General features: G+C 50.8%; 1 protein-coding gene across 1 annotated transcript in view; it reads right to left on the minus strand.

The window, feature by feature from the left end:
- MTMR14 (myotubularin related protein 14) overlaps positions 1 to 19,499 on the minus strand; it is a 33,156-nt gene that overhangs the window by 2,777 nt on the left and 10,880 nt on the right. Inside the window, exons 8-18 of the mRNA XM_086470603.1 lie at positions 18,904 to 18,974; positions 18,225 to 18,299; positions 15,780 to 15,846; positions 14,679 to 14,764; positions 14,304 to 14,380; positions 14,010 to 14,046; positions 12,533 to 12,603; positions 11,852 to 11,901; positions 11,493 to 11,631; positions 8,606 to 8,782; positions 766 to 921 (exon numbers count right to left, since the gene is read on the minus strand). Coding sequence (XP_086326729.1) covers positions 766 to 921; positions 8,606 to 8,782; positions 11,493 to 11,631; positions 11,852 to 11,901; positions 12,533 to 12,603; positions 14,010 to 14,046; positions 14,304 to 14,380; positions 14,679 to 14,764; positions 15,780 to 15,846; positions 18,225 to 18,299; positions 18,904 to 18,974 — 1,006 coding nt within the window. The remainder of the gene's footprint in view (positions 1 to 765; positions 922 to 8,605; positions 8,783 to 11,492; positions 11,632 to 11,851; positions 11,902 to 12,532; positions 12,604 to 14,009; positions 14,047 to 14,303; positions 14,381 to 14,678; positions 14,765 to 15,779; positions 15,847 to 18,224; positions 18,300 to 18,903; positions 18,975 to 19,499) is intronic.

A 19,499-nucleotide genomic window follows, 5' to 3' on the forward strand; every position in this document is an offset into this window, starting at 1 on the left:
CCTCCAAAGCGTGAACTCAGATCTTGGTAAGGGACCGCAACCATTTGACAGGGGAGCTCTAGCACAGCTAGCTAGCGGCAGCCCCTGATTTGGTCTTTGAGATTCTTGATCGAGAGTTCGCAGCCCGAAGGCACAAGCCAAGGTTCTCCTCTAACAGCAATTAAAGCGTACCTCCTCCCATTCAAGCTTCCACAGAGGTGGCTTTTTATTTGGGGAGGAACATTTGCCTCCCAGCCTTTTTACACGGCAAGATGCGGCAGGATGCAGGGTCTCTGCTGCTCCGCACTGGCCAGATGCAGCACCTGCAAATGATGCTGCGTGTGGTCAGACAAAACTGCGGTGACAGAAGGAAATCCCCTCTCTTACTGCAGCAAGGACCTGACCCCAGCGGGGAGGCGGAGATGAGCAAGATCCAAAAGCAAGAAAATCTGGGTTACCAGTCCTGTCCTGACAAGCATGCATCCGCAAATGCACCCAATTATGCCCAAATTCAGCGTCTTCAGGGAAGAGAGAAAAGCCTCTTCTTACAGAAAGCAAAGTGCTCCCCCCATCATGAGGCAGAGAAAATGCCGTTTTCTTTCCGAGTTCAGCATAAGCAAAGAGTGCTCAGTGACTGAATTTGTGGATGGAAAACATCAAGGCAGAGAAGACGGGACAGTTTGTTACGCGCTCCCAGGCTTCTTCGAAAGTGCCAGGGTGACAAAGTTCCAGTGCTCACAGCCAGCCAAGACACTCAAGCAGAGATCCTGCGTTTGAGACACTTACAGGCAAGTGCTAGGGAACTCATCCGGGAAGCTGCAAGGGAGAGAGGCGTCTGCGCTCAGGATTGCCTGCTCCCGAATACTGCCACACCCTGTCACCATCTGCCAGCTGCCAAAGTCTGTGGAAACGGAAGATCCGGGCAGAGAATGGTCCGCTGATCTGGGGCAGAGAGAGAGGGAGACGGCGCCATCAGTCAGGTCATTCAGCCGCAGGCCTTTCACTAACGCTGGTGCCAGGGACCCGCCGGGCTGACCGCCAGCAGCGCCCGTGCCAGCAGCTTTGACACGGGGACCGGGGTGCAACATGCAGCGCTGGCTGGGCCCCAGGCCAAGCCTCTCCTTTGAGAGCAAGGGGAGAGCCAAGCTGGCTGGGGCCAACAAAGCAGCAGGAGCGCACCGGGAGCCGGACAGGACAGAGCCAGCAAGAAGCAGATGGCCATGCAGAACTGTGAAACCCGTCAGCGAGATGCAACAGCATGTCCTGCCCCAAATCCCTCACAGACGTGGACGTTGTGATGTACAAGGGGCATCCCCCGGCGTTGCTTGTTGCAGCTGTTAGCACATCCCAAGGCAGCGGCAAGGCCTGACGGAGAATCAAGGTTGTCACTTGGTTAGTGCCGAGAAAGACTTCGAGATCCTTGGTCCAGCAGCCCTTAGCAAGCAGATCGCTCCCAAGGCATTAACACCAGATCTGAACAGAGCCAGTCACTGCTCAAGTCATCCCCAGGGCACACCCCCCCCAGCCCCCAGCATCTGAAGATCTTTTAATTTCTGTGTTAGAAGAGTGGACTGCGCCAGAAACCAGGTGGCAAAACATCTTGGATAGGCAAAATAGCCAAGGGAGGATAATTGTTCGATGTATGCAACCTCCCACCAGGAAAGGAGGAAGCAAGAAATCTGGTAAGTGAATCTGCGGGGTCCCTGCAAAATCTCAGAGAAGGGGACACAATCACTTGAGATGAACCCAGAGCTCTTGGCTTCTGGGGAGCAAGCAATTACTGTGCCCCACTGTACAGCAGAGCGTACATAGCTGGAAGCACAGCCTGTGGCAGAGCTACTCAATTACACACTACCAAGATCTTCTGGATAATTTATCTGAGATGTGCTGGGCAGATAGCAGCGCACCAGCTCCAGCTCTGCCGGGCCAGGTACTTGCACGCTGTCTTCGCAGCTAAGAATAGCAGTGGCGCACTGCAGCTGCTCCCCAAGAGACCAGGAGAACAGCTAGCAAGACAGGATCTCCCACAGCAAGAAGGACCTCAGTGAGACTGGAAGGCAAGGGTGGGGGCAGAGATGCACAGCAGGAAACCTATTTGCAATCTCGACCTAATTCCAAGCCTGCCTTTTAACTAGTCTGATCAATACAGCCAAGTCTGAGAAGTCTGAAACGCCGTCCTGAGCTGGCTGCACAAGCAGAGAAGGGGAAGTCACAGAGCTCCTCGCATGTCACCTTCCCATCACAGGGCTGACAGTCCTGCAGCTGCAGTTTGGAGGTAACGCCACTGTCTGGAAGTTCATCCTCTGGAAGGGCATCACAGCAGAAAACTGGAAGAGCAGGGCTTCACCTGCCTTGCACAGCTCTTGTTTTTTGACTGCTCAAAGAGGAGAGAGGTTCAGAGTACTGGGAGGACTTGCAAAAAGGTGTTTTTCCTAGAGCATGTAACACTGCAGTTAAGAATAAGGGCATTTAATTGAAAGAGGAACTGCAGCATATACTCTTAGAAAGACCTTTTGGAGATTAGGCAGGGATAACCTTCCCTGGGATGCAAGGAATTCCTAAGGGAAAGGGAGCTGCTGTTCAGTGATATCTACCCCTCTCCATGCCTTTGGAAGATAAAGCCAAGGAAGTCAGCGTGAAGGAGGAGAGCGGGCAGAGCGTTTGGACCCAGAGCACGGTGCCATACTATAAGCATAGCGGGAACAGTGCAGGAAGCCAGGGAGAAGCACAGAGGAACATTGCTTCAGTGCCGAGAGAAGAGGAGGATATCGCCTCCCTGAGAGTACAGCACAGCCAGACATGAAAAACGCAAGTTTCACACGCAGTGACAAGAATTTGAGCTAAAGTGGTAAGGAGGTCTATAGGCAATGGGCTTGGGCTGAAAGTAGACAGGGACATGAGTCTGTCAGAAAAGTAATGAGTTGCCGATAGGTTTGGGGCCAGGCAGAAACAAAGATTTTGAAGAGGCAGAGGAGGGCTTGGGCTACGGCAGGATGTCCAGGTGAAGGTGAAGATCTCTGCAGTTCTCGCAAAGGGAGAGTAGTATCAGGAGCCTGCGCCCATGTGGCAAGCAAAGGAGTGAGACATGATCCAGGACTCCAGGGGCAGTAGAAATGTCCCTCTGCCCAGTATCATCAACCACACCGGTCAGAGAAGTCTGTGCTAAAGAGGGTGAGCAGAAAATTGTTTCCTGCTTTGGGTGTGTGGCCTTGGCTTCCAGCTGCTGGTCACCTTCCATGGTTGTCAGCTAAGACTAGACTGATCCTACCTCTTGCAGGTGGATCAAGTCACCTCTTGAATCCTTTCTTGGACAGGCTGATAAAAGCATCGTGTACCTCCTGCAAGACTCACTCTCAGTGGCCCTCTAGCCCTCTAACCCTCACTGGAGTCCCTGACCCTGCCCAGCAGCTGTGCAAGCTCAGTCAAGTTACATCTAACCTAATAGCACGGGAGTCTAGGAGTTCAAGGCAGCCCATTCTGTGTCTTGCCTCCAGACAGCAGAATAAACACTTGTCAATTACTTGAATAAACTGATTGACTCTGCAAGGAGTCCAGGTCATCTCTCTCCTGGCTTAGATATCTGAGCCTCGCCAGCAGGGCTAAAATATTGTGCCTGACTTTCCCCTCTATCGCCAATGGAGGCTCCTGAGGAAGTGTCACAACCAACAGGCATCTTCAACAGCCTCAAGAGACAACAGGGGCCAAGGCCGGGCGAGATAGGCAGGGAAGGCACGGCACGGGAAATCTGGCGTTTGCACTGCAAGGGCACCAGAACTTCTTAAAAGCTGAGCTTGGCTTGAGACCAAGACCAACTCTCCAGCGTGACTGTATCCCAGTGCAATCCAGTCAATGCTAGATGTGAAAGTCTTCCTGTTATTTCTGTCCCTGCAGGTTCCTTGTAAAGTCGTGCTGCAGAGGCCGAAAAAGGGCTTCAGTGGGGCCCCTCAGAGCAAGCTGGGGCTGCTGGGACACCAGGACCAGTCCCCAAGCCTGTAAGAACAACAGGTTTGTAACACATTACAGCCATGCCAGAGGCCGGCTAGCTGCGAGGGCAGCGTGGAGGGTCTTGGGAAGCAGCCGGATGACTACAGTGAAGCTGACATGGTTAGGGGAGATGAGATAGAGCAAGTCTTCAAGTCACTGTCTCTGCCACAGACGTCTAATGGCAGACAGAAAGAGAATGAAAGTGAGCTTCACACACCCACCTCTTCAGGTCCACGAGTGGGAAGAAACTCCCTCAAAAGTGCAAGATTAACAAAATTAGATTAGCAAAACAGATATGAGCTGCAAGCTGTTCCTTCACACAAGGAAGGACCTCTAGCAGGCCATAACTGGCAACTCCTAGCCTGGAATGGTTCCTTTTAATTAGGTCAGTGCTTCCCCATGCAACATGCTGCACGAGACAGTATTTCGGAGCACACGGGCACTCACCTATCAGAGGAGAGCCAACACCGGAGGCAGAGCAACAGTCAGGGATCCTTCCCTTTCTTAATATGTAACTGAAACGGGTGCCAACAGCTAGGCTCTCATCCTGCCTGCCCCCTGCTGCTCCCCACTCACCTGCCGTATTTCTACACACCTAGGATTATTTGGGAAGCAGCTCATTTGCCAGCATATGCTGTGTGCCTCAGATTGAAGCGTTGAAGTAGGTACTGTATGCACAGGCAGTCTGTGGCAACCTGGAGTAAAGTGCAGCCCTTCCCACCTTTGCGTGGGAAATGCTGGCAAGGAGTACTTGGCAGCGCGCTGTACCGGGAGCCCTGGCTGAGTCCCAGGCAGCTATCTACAGGCTGTGTTAGTGCCGTAGCAGCCTGAGCAGCCAGTCCTCTGCGAGCACAACCATTTTTGATTGCAGCACAGTCACGTGCCAGCCAGCAAGCACATTTTGTGGCATAGTCATGCAATAATTCCAGAAAGCATTCCTGTAAACAACTCCTGTCCTGCTGCGATCGCTATCCCAAGTCATCACATCAGATACAGCTTCCAAGCCAGGTGGCTGTAAGGAGCAAGACACATACTGCACTTGCAGTCTTATCACTATCAACAAAACACCCAAAGACAAGGGACTGCAGCTTTTCTGTCCCTCTCTGCACTCACTGCACTCCCTCCAGACCCACAGTGGAACCATCTGCAGCCCTTTAAGTTAGGGAGTTCTCTGTGGCTGTTGACCAAAGCAGATCCTCCACGATTTAACTCCTGCAGATCTCAACTCTTCAGATCACAGTACTTTGGGTTTTGTTTAATTGACTTAGCAAAAGCACATTCAACCAAAGATCATCCAGCTGCTAATCCACATTAGCGCTATGTACACACACACTAAATCCCTGAAACAGATACAGGGTTTTTCTGCAGCGTCATGGGACGCTCAGACTATTAGTGTCAAATGCAAACACAGAACACGGTTTGCAAGCTGCTACCCACTTGCAGGCAGGGAGTTCAATTCAATGCACGCCGTCTGCCATACTCAGAGCTCTCTGTTTGTACAACAAGAAGCACCTTGCTCTGCTCCGCAGATAATCTATGCGGTATCTTCATGCATGTTTGCCCTCAGCAGATGTGACCTTACCATCGTGCTGGGATAAACTAGAAAGACTGCTAGGAATTTGCCTTTGCACTGCTTTGCCTAACAAGCACCATCCCAGGATTTACAGGTACCCAGGACCTCTGGATCAGAGCAGGACTCAGGCTGGTGAGGTGACGGCAGCAGCAGACTGCTGACATGGCCCGGCCAGGACAGGGGCTTGGCTCCCACCGGCTGACTCGGCACTTCTGACTCCCTCTTTTAGGACACCCCAGTTCCCCTCCCAGGCTCTGCTCATCCCTCTCTGCCAGCTTGCCTCCCCCTTCCCTCCAGAGCTCTCCTGCCTGCCAGCACCTGGACTGGGCTGTTTATGTGAACCACCTGAAGGGCACCTGCTGGCATTTTACAAGCAACCATTTTTCCTCAACTGCTGCTGCAGTGGTTAAGTGTTTTGTTGCTATGGCCACACAACCAGAGGATCAGGAAGTCAAGTACAGTAGTTTCTTCATCTTAAGAGCCTTGGGTGCTAACCTGCCAGTGGCACTATAGAGATAAAGGTATTTTTGGCATTCTGATCAGTCTCTGTGCTCCAGCCTTTCCATCCTAGTCCCGCAATTTTTCAGGGGGCGAAGGGACAAAAGTTACCTCTTCCCTCCGTCACAGACACACGCCTTCTCCTGTCAAAATGGGACTCATCCTTTCCTTCAGGATGGAAAATGGTGGCTGAAGGTACTGTGATATCCATCACCTGCATGGAGCTCACCAGACAAATTCAGACTAACACAGGGCAAGCGGTGAGACCAAAGCCAAGCGGAATGACGTAACTCCTCTCTCTGGAGGAAACACACCATGTTCAGGACCCAAAAAGTGCAGGCCATGTCAGCATCTGACAAGGCAACACATCGCTCAAGTCCTTAGCTAGCGGAGCTGTTAGCAGCATTACCCCAGGGAAGGCAGGCAGGGCACAGCCTGACTGACCTGGCAATGGACTAGGAGGCAAAGGAGCATGTATGTGCCAGAAGATTTGGTTTGAAAGACGAGCTCGGTTCAGCCATTGCCTTGACAATTCCACCCACTCCCTGCATGGTTTCTAGGCTTATTTCCTCCAGCCTGCACACCGAGAGAAGGGCAAACCCAGGCGACACCAGAGATGGAGAGCATACAGGTGTACAGCCTCCACTCAGCAGGAGTGTAGCAGGCTAATCATCTTTGCAGGCAGCCAATTTCACCACTTTGGTTTCACAACTGATTCCCTTCTCCTGTCCCCTTGGTTCCAGGCCGTGCAAGGCGTTTGCTCCCCTTTTATTCCCTATTCCCCCATAATTTTTTCTAGCCCAGCCCTTCGCACTGCCTTGTTCACAACTGCTAACAGAGCCTGGGAGTGGACTGGTGCAACCTTGCTGCGTTCAAGGGTTATAAAGGCTTTCTGCCACGGCAGAAGCCATCATGAAAGTCAGAAAAATGTTTAGAGTGGAATTCACAGAATGTTTATCTCTTACAATGACAGAATACTGCAACTCCTTCTCAGGGATATCTATTTGGCATAGGGAAAAGCCACCCCCAGGGATTCTGGCCTGCAAGTAACAAGCTTCCCCACCACTTTTGCCTGCTGCCTCAAGCCCCTGGGGGTGCCGGTTCTGAACGCCCGATGCCAACGGGCACTAATCATCCAAAAGCTTATAGATGCCTCATCCAGACACAGCCAGAGGAAAGACAGTTGCTGGCTTTACCAACTCTGAGCCCCTAGAACACAAATCCCAGGGACTGCATGTTCAGCCCCTTCCTGTGGTGCTCTGCTGCCTACTCTGTTTCTCCTCTTCGCTCTCACAGAGCAGACCCTGGCTGAAGCATTATAAACCGCTTCTTCTGCAGCATCGCTGTGAGCTCACTACCAGCCCAGCGCCAAACAGCCCATCAGGTCTTGGGAATGGCATGAGACCACACATCCATGCTGCTGTCATGAACAAAAGCAGCCCCCAAGACAATCTGTTTTCTCTTCAGTGTTTTCTTCTCTTGGGAGATTTGTTTCATCTTACAGAGAATGTAGAGGTGGGCCCCAGCAACACTCAAACCCACCCTATTGAACTCTTTCCCTGGGGAGAACAGTTACCGTCATTTATGAAAACTGTCAAGACAGTAATTTTTCTCTGGAATCAAGGAACTTGGTAAGAAAGTCCTATAAATTTTCAATGCTTTACTTGTTTGTCATTTTATTTTCCATGTGATGAGAGAGTACTAAAATTTGGCTGGTGGCTATTTCTGAAGGGAATCACTAAAAAGACTCATTGGAAAACCTGCAGAGACTACACAAGCATTTGATGCTGTTAACAGCAACCTCTTATCTAAGAGCTTCTTTATCCCCTGTCAGCCTAAACACATGGTGTTTGCTCCACAGGCTCTGTTCTTTCTTCCCTAGCCCTAGCTCACCGCTCGACTTTGCCCTGCCACAGCATCAGACTCCAGAAGGGTGCCAGAATATCCTTTGTTATTGCATGAGATTAGGCTCAGGTCCAGGGTCCCCATTCCCCAGTCGCCCAGCAGGAACACACAGCCTTCCGGGTGAAATCCTTTGTGCCGGCACAGCGCTCGCAGCTTGCTCCCAGCAGATTCTACCTCTGCTTGCCACCAGCACCCAGAGTTTTTTCCACCCTGCAGTGTCAGGAAGGTCAGCAGGTGGAAAGGGGGATAAGACAGAAGCAGAGCGAGGTCTGCTTGGTTTGAAAGGCTTCCTCCCGGACACAACACTGTCATTTCAAACCCTTGTGGATGCATTTGACAGAGAAAGTGCTGTGAGCTCCAAGCATGCAGGATGCAGAGACGCCAGAGCTCATGGAGTCGAGGCATGCACTGAGGACAGGCAGAACAGACACCTAGCTGTTACAGGCACAGTTCCTCACTCCTCTAAACAGGCTGAGGCAGAGTTTCTGTGTTTAATGGCCAGCATTTCATATGAGGTCAGGCTAGAGAGGAACAGGCCTCCTGAGGCTTGCTAGTAGATACAAACACATGTGCTCCAGGGTTCTCAGAACCACACAAGTGCAGCCCGGCACTCCCTCTACCAGACACTCATTTTGCTGAGAAATGCTCTTCTCTGTGCCACCTCACCTGGATCTGGGCACTTCCAGTGGGCTGCTTCCAATCCTCAGGAAGTTATCAGAATGGGTGGATGAGGAGGAGCTGGAGGACTTGACTTCGACCACCCCTGCGGAAGGCAGCCTGTCTTCAGACTGCTGTGCCCTGCTCCAGAGCACGGCTTGGGGTGACGATGCGCAGCTCTTCCTCCTGTGGGATGGAAGACTTGGGTGAGAAAGCTGGCTTTCCCACTTACTCCAACCAGGAAGCCCTTCCACAACAGGCTGGATTTTACCGCAGCAGCTACAAGCTATTGTTCCCACTGAACCTGCCCTCCTCCCTCCCAGGGAACCATGAGTCACGGGTAACTGCTCAGTGACAAGGGTACACTGAGCTCAACCCATCTTAGCCCATTCTTTTATAAATCACCATCCACGTGACCTGGAAATCAGAGACAGGAGAATGCATCAGCCCACACACATACAGCGATCGCTTTGTTTAGTCTAGCTGTAAAAAATGCCTCGAGCAAGGGGCCTCCCAGCAGGGAAAGACCATTTCAATCTGCTCCAACTCTACAGAGTGTTTCAGCGGAGGAGCTCAGCCCAGGTGGGCACTGCTGTGCACTCATGAGGGTGACAGGGACACACCAGCAGTGTTATTTTCCCTTTTAGTGATTCCCTTCAGGCACCACTGACCACACTTCTGACCATGTGCTCGGAGCTGACAGTCACTCCAGATGTAGGTGCATTTCAGTCCTCTCCCTGTCTGTGCTGACAGCCCAGAACTGCTCTGGCTTCTTTTCTGGCAAGCACATTCAGGCTCAGGCACGACTCACTGTCCATTGCTGCATCACGCTTTACCTCACAGTACCATGCAGCTACATGCCAAACAGGCATGCATATTTGGGACTAATTCATGTCACTGCTGCTTCACGTTCAGAAGATTTTCTTTCTTACGTTAGTTTTTTTTTTTTTTTTTCCCTGGAAGTCCCAAGAATTTTTCCCCTTCCAAAACCAGTGGATTGGACCAATACCTCCCTATGTACACAAGTAAACAGGAAAAGGCTAAAGCAAACAGACTCAAGGAGAAAAGATGCTGTTCTTCCTGGCATCTGGAAGGGCATCTCAGCTTTGACCGAGATCTCAAGCACTGTCAGCAAGTGCAGCTAAAGACGGGCTCATTGTGCAGTGGAAAGCATGATATCCTCTCTTCGTTTCTTGAAGTGTGTCCACCCTCAAACATCACACCACAGCCTCTCTCAAGCATTATTCATCTCATGTTATCATAGCTGCCAACATCTCCAAGCACAGCCTGCAGAAACAGGCTTGTACAGCTGAAAACCAAATGCCTCTCCCTGCAAGGAGACCTCGAGGCCACCTGTTTTCAGGACAATGCAATGAAGCACATCCCCTCCTCTCCCCGCTCATGCTACGCGCAGCCCAGCTCACCCGGCTTGTAGCGAGCCCTACCTGTTCTCCAGATTACACAGCCACAACAGCCTGCAGCAAGACATCTGTGACCAGTCCCCTCGCTAAGCACTCGTGGCAAGGCTCACAGCCTTCCCTTCCCCAAGCTCATGCCCACAGCATGGGCCTAAGCCACCCCCGTGGTAGCAGCAGCTAGCCTCAACACCGCCTGGGGTCTCCAACAGGAATGAAAGCAAACCAGAGTCAGAAGACATGTCACCCAAGTGCAGCAGATCTCTTCCAGCATGCTCTGGCCACTTCACGTCTTGTGAAAATCACGTGCAGGTTTTGTGCTGCAGGATCTAGTCCATATGTCCAGAGCACTCAGAGCAATGTAAATGCTTCCATTTACTACCCAGCAGCCAGGCAAGTGGAAAGTTGTTCTCTACTTCCTGCAGTCACTTTGCTGTGGATAGGCAGGCTCTGCGTGTTAAAAAGGACTCTGCGCTGCTCACTTGGCAAATGCAGTTTGGGACTCTCCATTTTGTGATTCTGCAGGAAGATTCTCTCTTCCCCTCTTCAGCATTTTATAAATTGAATCACCATGTGCTTTAGAAAGGCTGCTGCCACTAGCATGGCTGCAGGCTAAGTCCCAGAGGACTTCCAACTGCCTCCAGCACAACCCAGATTTAATTTAAAATAATTGCAATATAAAATAGCTTCTTCACATGTGCTGAGGGAGAGGAGAGAAAAATTAAACTGAGAGGGGCAACCCTACAGCAAGGTTCTGAATCCCCAAACAGCACCAGAGCAAGCACAACACCTGTCCCAGTGCAGCAGAGTCACCAGACACCTTCCCTAGTCCCTGCTTTCTGACAGCCACCCGCATCCCCAGGCAAGTCCTATGGGACCCTCTATCAACAGGGAACACTGAGAATTTAGTATTCTCCCCCAGAAGTATCTCTAAGCAGCGCTGCAGGCAGCAACTTGCTTTCAGATCACACACCTCGTGCTCTTATGGGGATTCTTGGCCAGCAAGCCCACCTACCACTAACTGCAGACACTCCTCTGTATAATCTCTTCCATAAACTGATTAAGCTTCATTTTAGGGCAGCTAAACAGTCTCTACTTTTCCCTGGGGAGACTGCTGCCAAATGCCATTTTTCTGGTAGTTTGGAACAATCTTTTAGAAGTAACTAAATCCTTTCTGGATGAAGTTTAGCAATGAAACTAGTGAAAATGAAACAAAGCTGATTTATGCTCATCAGGGGACAAACTTCAAGAGCATCTCCACAGAAGCCTGACAGTCTTTAACATGGGGTGGTCTCCAATTTTTGGTGCAGAAGTTCTGTAGCACAAGTTGCAGCAAATCCTCTGACAGTCAAATTCCTCCCTCCACTGTAAGGAACCCATGCCACAGACCTGGAGGGTGAGGGACTTCAGAAACACCTTTTCTACTGTGCTCAGAGCCTGCCCTTTTTGTTCTGCAGCCCACTGAGTGGTTATCTCCTCACCATGCTGCTTGAGCCTGTGCTCCTGCTGGCATCAGCTCCACTGCTTCATAAGTGAAGCTCCCAGCTGCTCCAGGGGAGCTTTCCATCCCCAGGGAGAAGTCGCTGCTCAGACTTGTGGTGCTGCCTCGGTCTCTCTGCTCTAGAGAAAAGAAAACAGAGCTAACTGAAGACCAGCTTGGTCTCACTCACTTTCTCTCCCTTTAAGCAACACACTTCCCACGTGCCCTGGGGCTGTGTTCTTGCAAGGCCCCAAGGGAAGCATACCCATTTGTAGTCACCTTGACGCTGGGAACCCAAGCCCCCAAACGATCAACCATTACCAGCACCCAGGGGCGCTGATGCTCGGCAGCAGCACTCACTGAGCATGCAGATCTCTTCCAGGGTGAAGCCAGGTGGCAAACTCTTCCTTCTGGGGAAGGAAAGGCAAAGTTACCTCAGCCACGCTTCAGGGCTGCGTGGAGGCTGGCCATAGCCAGATCTCTGCAGCACACAGTGGATCAGAGCAGTGGGGAGTTAGCTGTGCGGGGGCAGAGGGGAGGGGATGGGGCTGGTGTGCGGTATCCGACTCTCCTAACAGTCCCAGCCCACACACCCTGTGCTTTGAGAGGGTGGGAACAGATTGCAGGCAGACACGTGCTTAGAGCCTCCAGGGTGGGCTTTGTTTCTTTCTGCCCCTCTTGAAACAGGAAGGGGTTAATGTTTAGCGGTCTGTAAAAAACCAGTCCCCGGGGCTCCCCCTCAGCAGTGCCTGATGGAGCGTGCTGCGCAGCCTGCTTGAGCCAGAGCACACATCTCTGGGTTCATCCGTGCCACAGCAGCCACGGACACTCATTAAGCAGAGAGCACATTTCAGCATGGACAGTTTTTCAGAGCACAACGTGGCACCTCACAAGCCTCGGCCCCATTTTGCAGCCTTCAGAGTGCAGAATAAATTAAAGAAAACTGGGCCAGGACACCAGGGCTTCCATCTCCCCAAAGAAACAGCACTAACAAGCTCCCTGGCTCTGCAGCCCATGCAGCAGCAGGCACAGGCTCCTTACCTCTGCGACTTCACAGCAGAGAACTCCTCAGAGGTGATGTGCTTCAGAAAATTGAAGCAGAAAAAGAAAATCTGAGCAAAGGGAGAGAGAAGAGCGGTTCAGGAATGAACCTGAGGCTCCATGCAGCCTCTTATCTTGCTGGGGAGGTGCTGGTAGGAAGGAGATAGCAAGAAATCTGGAGCTACCAGCCTCTAATGCGCCATGGGCTGCTACCATCCCATCCTGGGCCTTCTCTTGCACATTAAACTGACCCTCTGTTCCCTGCCACCGGGAGGCCCAGAAAGGAAGGTGTACAACAAATCTCCTTATCAATGCCTTGCACACATGCTGCAAGCACATGGCAGGTACTTATGCCATCAGTGCAGAAAGGAAAAGAGATGGGCCCCAGCAGCTGCTTATACACCCAGGTAAGCAGCAAAGCCAGCAGGACCAGCAGGGTTCGAGCCCCATGCTCCACCTCGGCACCACAGCTGTACCACACCTGGAAGCATGCGGTACCTGCGGCCTCTGTGGTCCCAAGCTCGTGCCCCGCCACGCACCAGCCTGCTCTGCAGCATTCACCCCGTTGTGCCTCCCTGCCACCCGGCCTCCTGCACAGAGCTGAGCCCTTCTCCTCCTGCGGTGGGGAGCAGGGAGTGCCACAGGCAGCCATGCACCCCCTCTCCTGTTGCAGCCAAGCAGGCACCAGAGCAGAGCAGAGCTGCCAGGCTCGAGCCAGCAGGGCTCTGGGAAAGGAATGAATGGGAGGAATGATACTAATACAGGGGTCCTGGACCCCCGAAAGATGGAAAATAGGCCAGGGTTCCAGCTGTTGTTCAGAGGCAGAGGATTCCCTTGTGAGGTAAGAGTCTGGAGAGCAGCAACAGGGTTAGACATACTCCCCGCCTCTTGATTTCGATCAAAAACGGTATCGCAGTGTACTGCAACTACAGCCAGAGCAATCATTTTTTGCTGTTAAACAAGTTTTTTTTGCTGTTCCACTAATCTTGACTGCCTCCCAGACCCACGTGTACACCCACAGATATACCTTACCAAATACACACACTGGAACCAGCACAAGCTGCAGCACCCAGGCAGAAGGGCTGGCACTCAGGACAGCCACACAAGACTATACAGCTTTATATTCAAGCTCCCAGGAGTCACACGCTTTAAGCATCCCTTCTCATTGCTGAGCTGAATAGCAAGTCCTAGTACCCTTTCTCCAGGGGCCTGAACATCAATGGCACAGAGGGCAACTGGCAGGACTGACACCCACAAACCAAACTGTAGCCTGAGAGAAAAAACACTGCCATGCTGTATTCATCAGAAAGTGACAGGGCAAGGCTGCTACCTCATATTTCCAGCACCTGAACAATCTTTTTAGAGCCCAGCCAGACCACTGGTATTACCAGAAGCAGGCAGTGAATGCTGCTACCATAAACAAGTACCCTGAGAACAAAAAGCAGAGCTCAGCCACGGCCCCAGGCCAGACACTCACCTCTTCTCCTTTACTGAGTCGATCGACTAACATGTGCCTGGAAAGAGAGCAAGGGAAGCTCAGTCACACACTGGAAGACAGAATCAGCAGAACAGCACAAGCTGTCAAGGATGGCCCGGTGCCTGAGCCTCCAGGTAAAAAAAAAAAAAAGGCATCAGCCCCTCTTGTTGCAGCTCACTGGGAGCTGCCCCAACATCCACCTTTGGTTATGAGCAAACACCAAAGATGATCCCCCTGAAGGCGTCTCCCCTGCTGCGCAGGGATGTACATGCAAGTAAAACTCAGTGTGCCTACCCAAAGAGAAACCAGTCATAGGCCACTGTCAGGTAGAGAATCTCAGACGGCTCCAGGGACGCATGGATCAGCCCATCCTGCAAAGCAAATGAGAACAGCCTTCAGGCAGCAGCCCTGGGGATCAGGACTTGAGAATTCATGATCTACTGAAAACTGTCATGATCCAAGACGCCAAGCTTGCTCTACCTGCCTGCGATACCGCGTCTGATGGCAGGACAGCAAGTTGGGCTCCACATCAAAGCCAATCCACACCCTCTCTGAAGCCAAGATAGTCAAAAGGAACACTAACTGCTCTACCACCAATTCCTGGTGACATAGTCACTCACCATCCCAGCAATCACCCCCAGAAGCAGAGCAGGTCAGCCAGGTACTCACAGCCCATAAGGAGAGGCGCAATAAGGAGATGAAGAGAGGGGTTCGATCCCAGCCGGATATACAGTGCACCAGGAGCCCGCTGTCATCTGTTCCAGGCAGGGGCAGGAAGGAGAAGGAAAAAAAAAAAAGGATGTTGCAACAAGAGCAATGACTTTTCCTTATGGCAAATCTGTAGAGACAAGCTACCCTCCATCCCCACAGTCCAGGCTCAAGAGCAGAGCTCAGCCACCAAGCCAGAACATTTTGTCTTGAATACGGCAGCCAACAAATTGCTCAGAGTGTCCTGGGTCATCAGCAGCCCCAGCTGATGTGCTGTCCTGGTCTTGACAGCTGCTCAGGACATGAAGTCACCAGGCATGAACATCATTTTGCTACCCAGAACATACACCTACCCATTTGCAACCCACTATCACAATCTATCCCCACATCAGAGAGAAACCTGCTGCAACTGAACACTTTTTCAGTCTCACCAGTGATACACACTGAGCAGAGGCACACACAGGGCACAGCTCAGATGCTCTCCAGAAAATTCAGTGTGTCCCAACACAATGACTGCAGGAGAGTCTGCAACTGGCCATGCTGGCTGGGCTCCATCTATCCAACAGTGCTAGGTACGAAGTCACAGTACCCAGAGGGAATGGGATGCCAACATAGGGCAATATACACCCTTCAAAGAGTTGGGGTGACTGCGATGACAGAGGGTGGAAGGGGCTCTTAAATAGGCACCTAATGGGACCCTGAGTTGGGGTGACAAAACACAGGTGTCCAGCAAAATAAGAGCAAGAGTCAACAAGCAGAGGAACAAATGTTTCTTCTCTTCAGCTTTAAAGGGGTAAAACATTAGGTAAAGTTTTCAGAGATCCCTCCATCCCTGGGATTAGAAGGTTTTCAAGGAATCAGCAAGTCCCTCTTTAAGAGGGGAGCTGGAGCCCTGAGATGCTAAGACCATCACGCTGTTTTGAAGGGAGAGAAGTGAAGCTCTCTATAAAGTGACTCTTCTATATTGGGAATTGATCCACAGTGGTACCAATACCATCAGCTTTTCTTCCAGAGACAGTGACTGCTCCAGTTAGACCACTGGGAGCAAGGAGTTTGCCTTACCATCACTATTGATGATGGAGATCAGCAGCTTCAGGTAGTTCTGTGTCTGTTGTACAAGGTCCCAGCTCTGCAGAAAGAGAAATGTTGATGGTAAGGGTCTGCCCACAGCAAATGGCTGCTCTGCAGTTCAAAGCCTGCTGTGCTCTTGGCTTCTCTATTCAGAACAGCAGCGAAGCAGAAATAACCTCGTGGCCATTCCTCAGAGCAACAGACCTTCCCCTTGGTGCTCTAATCAACCCCCCCATCCTCTGCAAAAGGCACTCTGGGACAAGAGACCAGGAAAGAAAACAACCATAATAAAAGGCCACCTCTACTGTCTGCCTGGCTGGCACAGCACCTGTTTGCCTGCAGCCCCAAAGCTCCAAGCAGACCACAGACAGACTAACATGAGCCAGCAAACACCCCGGAGCGCTGACCCAGTTCCGCAGCCCACCGCACGCGGGCACTTCACCAAATGGCTCAGCAGCCACGCTACAGCTGCGTACGTGATGCAAGCAGCATGACGGGGGGAGCAGGCCAGGGTCAGCAGCCTGTTCCCACAACCCGAGCACTTGTCTCAAAACCCTCTGGCCCTTGTAAATGGCCCCAGCAGGCTGCCTGCGAGGACTGACCCGATCCTAGCTGCTCCAGACAGGCGCTGGACTTGTGCAGTAACACCCAAGTAGCAGCAACACCACAGAAGGGCTCTGAACTCAGAGACCTCCAGCACATCTCTACAAGAGATGCAGGTGAAAAACATCAGAACAAGCTCAAGTGTGCCACTCCTGGCCACTGTGCCGTGAGAAGATGCAGGGAATTTCAGCGGTCTGATCGGAGCCAGAACTAGCTCAAGGAAAGTAGGATAGCACTGGCAAGGAAAAGGCAAGGAGAGGGACGCATGTTTCATTGTGACAGTGTCAGCGGTATAAGTGACATCTAACTACCAGCAGTAGAACACTTGCTGTGTGCTTGCATGCGTGCACGTGTGCGTGTAACCACGCTTAAGACTACTGTCAGACAAAGAACATATCGTTCTGCCATGAAGCCTGCACAGCAACAAAAGAGTAGGGAAATGGGGAACACACTCAGCCTGGGGCAGACAAACACATACTTCCAAAGTCTTTTATCTGCCCAATTCAACCCCATCTTGTGCTTATGCCAGAAGGAATCATCTAATCATCCAGTCTGATCTCTCTATACTATACACCAGGAAGTTTTGCTCAGTTGCCCCAAATACAGCCTGAAGCTGGCACTTGGCTCATCTCTGCCCAGAGAAGCAAACTCAACTAGGGGTGACAGCTCATTGCTCCTTTGGCAGCATGTTCCCACAGATCATCCTCAAAAATAACATGCAAGACTGCTTTCCTTCTTGTCTGACTTCAGACAGCAGATACTGCTTCCTGTGCAGCTTTTCTTCCCCAGATTGAATTAGTATTTTCTCCCTCCAAAAGTACTTACACATTAATCAAGTCAACCTTTCATCACCTTTGTGATTAGCTAAACAGACTGAGAACTTCAGCTTTAAGTAAAGCACCTTCTCCAGTCCTCAGATAATTTCTGCACCTATTTATTAACCCCTCTTCAATCTTTAATATCCTTTTTAAAATACTGGCTGCTCAGTATTCTAGTGAACAAGCCATAAGTGAGCTGTGGTCCCATTAGTTCTGCTTCAACACTGCAAGCTACTTTTCTGTGATTCTGCTTATGCTGGCACTTAAAATGTTATTTACATCACTGGCCCAGCACGGGGAGCTCTGCTAGTTCTGTGGTGCTTCCAGCCACAAGCAGACATGCTCTAGCACACTCAATCATCCCAAAATCTGGGGGGATTGGTAGGTCCACTGATGTGTGCAATGAAGCACACTAATCAGCAGTATAAGGTGGTGCTCCCTGGTATGAACAGACAAAGGTAACCCTGAAGCTTGGGCAAATGTAAGAGTTCAATTATTATTTGCGAGGCTGTCACAGTAACAAGGAAGGGAGACATGCTATGGCCAATTATGATTCTCTACTCTTCTCCCACAGGACAGGCACCTTGCACAGCCACGAAGTAGGTGCCCAGTCACTTGGCTACGGTTCACGTAAGGGAAGGCTGACCTCTCTCAAGACTCACCAGACAAGGAAGTCTGCCCACTGCAGGCACGTGCCGAGCAAAGACTGCAAACAGCTAATACTGCTTTCCATTTCCTGGCATGTTCCTTACCTTTGTTTGCAACACACCTCCCTAATGGATTGCAAGCTTTATGCAAACTACAGAAAAAGATCTGACATTCCAGTCAGCTGCCTCGGGACACACCAAGAGATGGAGCTTTTGGGTAAAGGATTTCCACTGCCATTCTGAACAGTCGAGTAAGCAGCCTCCCTCCCACTGGGATTACTGCAACAGGGGCAAGCCAGACTTCAAGTCTTTGCTGATGCTTCCCAAACGAATCTCTGGCCTCCCACAGAAATGCCTGCTTTGCTCACCTGGTACTCGCTCCAATCAATATTCAGAGATTGGGTCAGAGAAACTGGGATACTTAGCGGAGCATCTACATAATCCTGCAGAAAGTCCAAACACAACTAGTCAGAGAAAAGCCATGACTTGAAGGCAGTGAGCTCCAGAAAAAAACAAAACAAAACAAAACAAAACAAATGCCAAATGGTGTGTCTAGAAAAAAAAAATCTCAGCAAAGCATCTTTGGATGCAAAAACCTGAAGCGGTAAGAATTAACTCATAGCCTCTTAGAGGAGCCAGTTGACAAGATCAGCTTTTCTGTGCTCCCAACAGTGAAAGTTAGAGACAAGGCATGTTAGTTTCTGAATTCCTCTAGGGCTGCTCCACTCAACCACCTCCCTCAGCAGGAGACAAATATGAAGACAGAACTGAGAGCAGAGGCTAAGTTCCCAAACTCATAAACAGGAGCAGCCCATACCCCCACAAGAGGTCAAGCATCCTGGACCTCAGGATAACGATTCATTTATTTTACAACTGAATTTTACAATGAATAATTTAATACATTCACTATCTGTTTTGCTTATCCTGTTGGCTTCCTCCTTGCGATGAGAAATAGGCACATGACATATACACCATCGCTCAGGAACTCTGATGCAAGACTTAAGCCCAGTAAAGCCCACAGTGCTCCATTTTGAACCATTCATGTACCTGTTTCCAGTTAAATATGAGACCTTCAGCTGTATAATCCCGGTCTTTGTATTCCTTAAAAAATTCACAGCCTGTGAGAAAAACAGATAATGAACAACACTTCAGCTAACTGATAACCTGACAACTGAAGTGCCCTGTGGGACTGCAAGTGCTTGCAGCCCGGGGCTCCAGAGCACCAAACCAATCAAAACTACTACCTGTGGAAAGGGAAGAACAGTAATCATCAGTACAGTGTGCAGCACAGCCTCACAGCAGCAACAACCCAGAGTGCTCAGCAGTGAACACACCTCACACACAGCAAAGGGCAAACTCTGAACACACAGCAAAAGTGGAGTTTGAGAGACCGATTTCATTCTTTCCCAAACAAGAGGCTTCACCAAGGAGCTATCCTTTCCACGGCCACTGGCTTTTGGACAGATCTAAGGCATCAGCCTGACACTCTGACTGAGAAGGAATCAGCAAAAGGAGGTGTTGGCAGAGCCAATTTTCACAGGGCATCTGCTGCAGCTATCAAGAAAGGGCTCTGTCAAAGGCAGCTGTGATTTCTCTCACATTTGTCCCCTCTTTCAACCACACGGATTGCCCTATCTGAAGGA

The sequence above is a fragment of the Leptosomus discolor genome, chromosome 9 (genome assembly GCF_034619465.1).
Source record: "Leptosomus discolor isolate bLepDis1 chromosome 9, bLepDis1.hap2, whole genome shotgun sequence".
Lineage (NCBI taxonomy): Eukaryota > Metazoa > Chordata > Aves > Leptosomiformes > Leptosomidae > Leptosomus > Leptosomus discolor.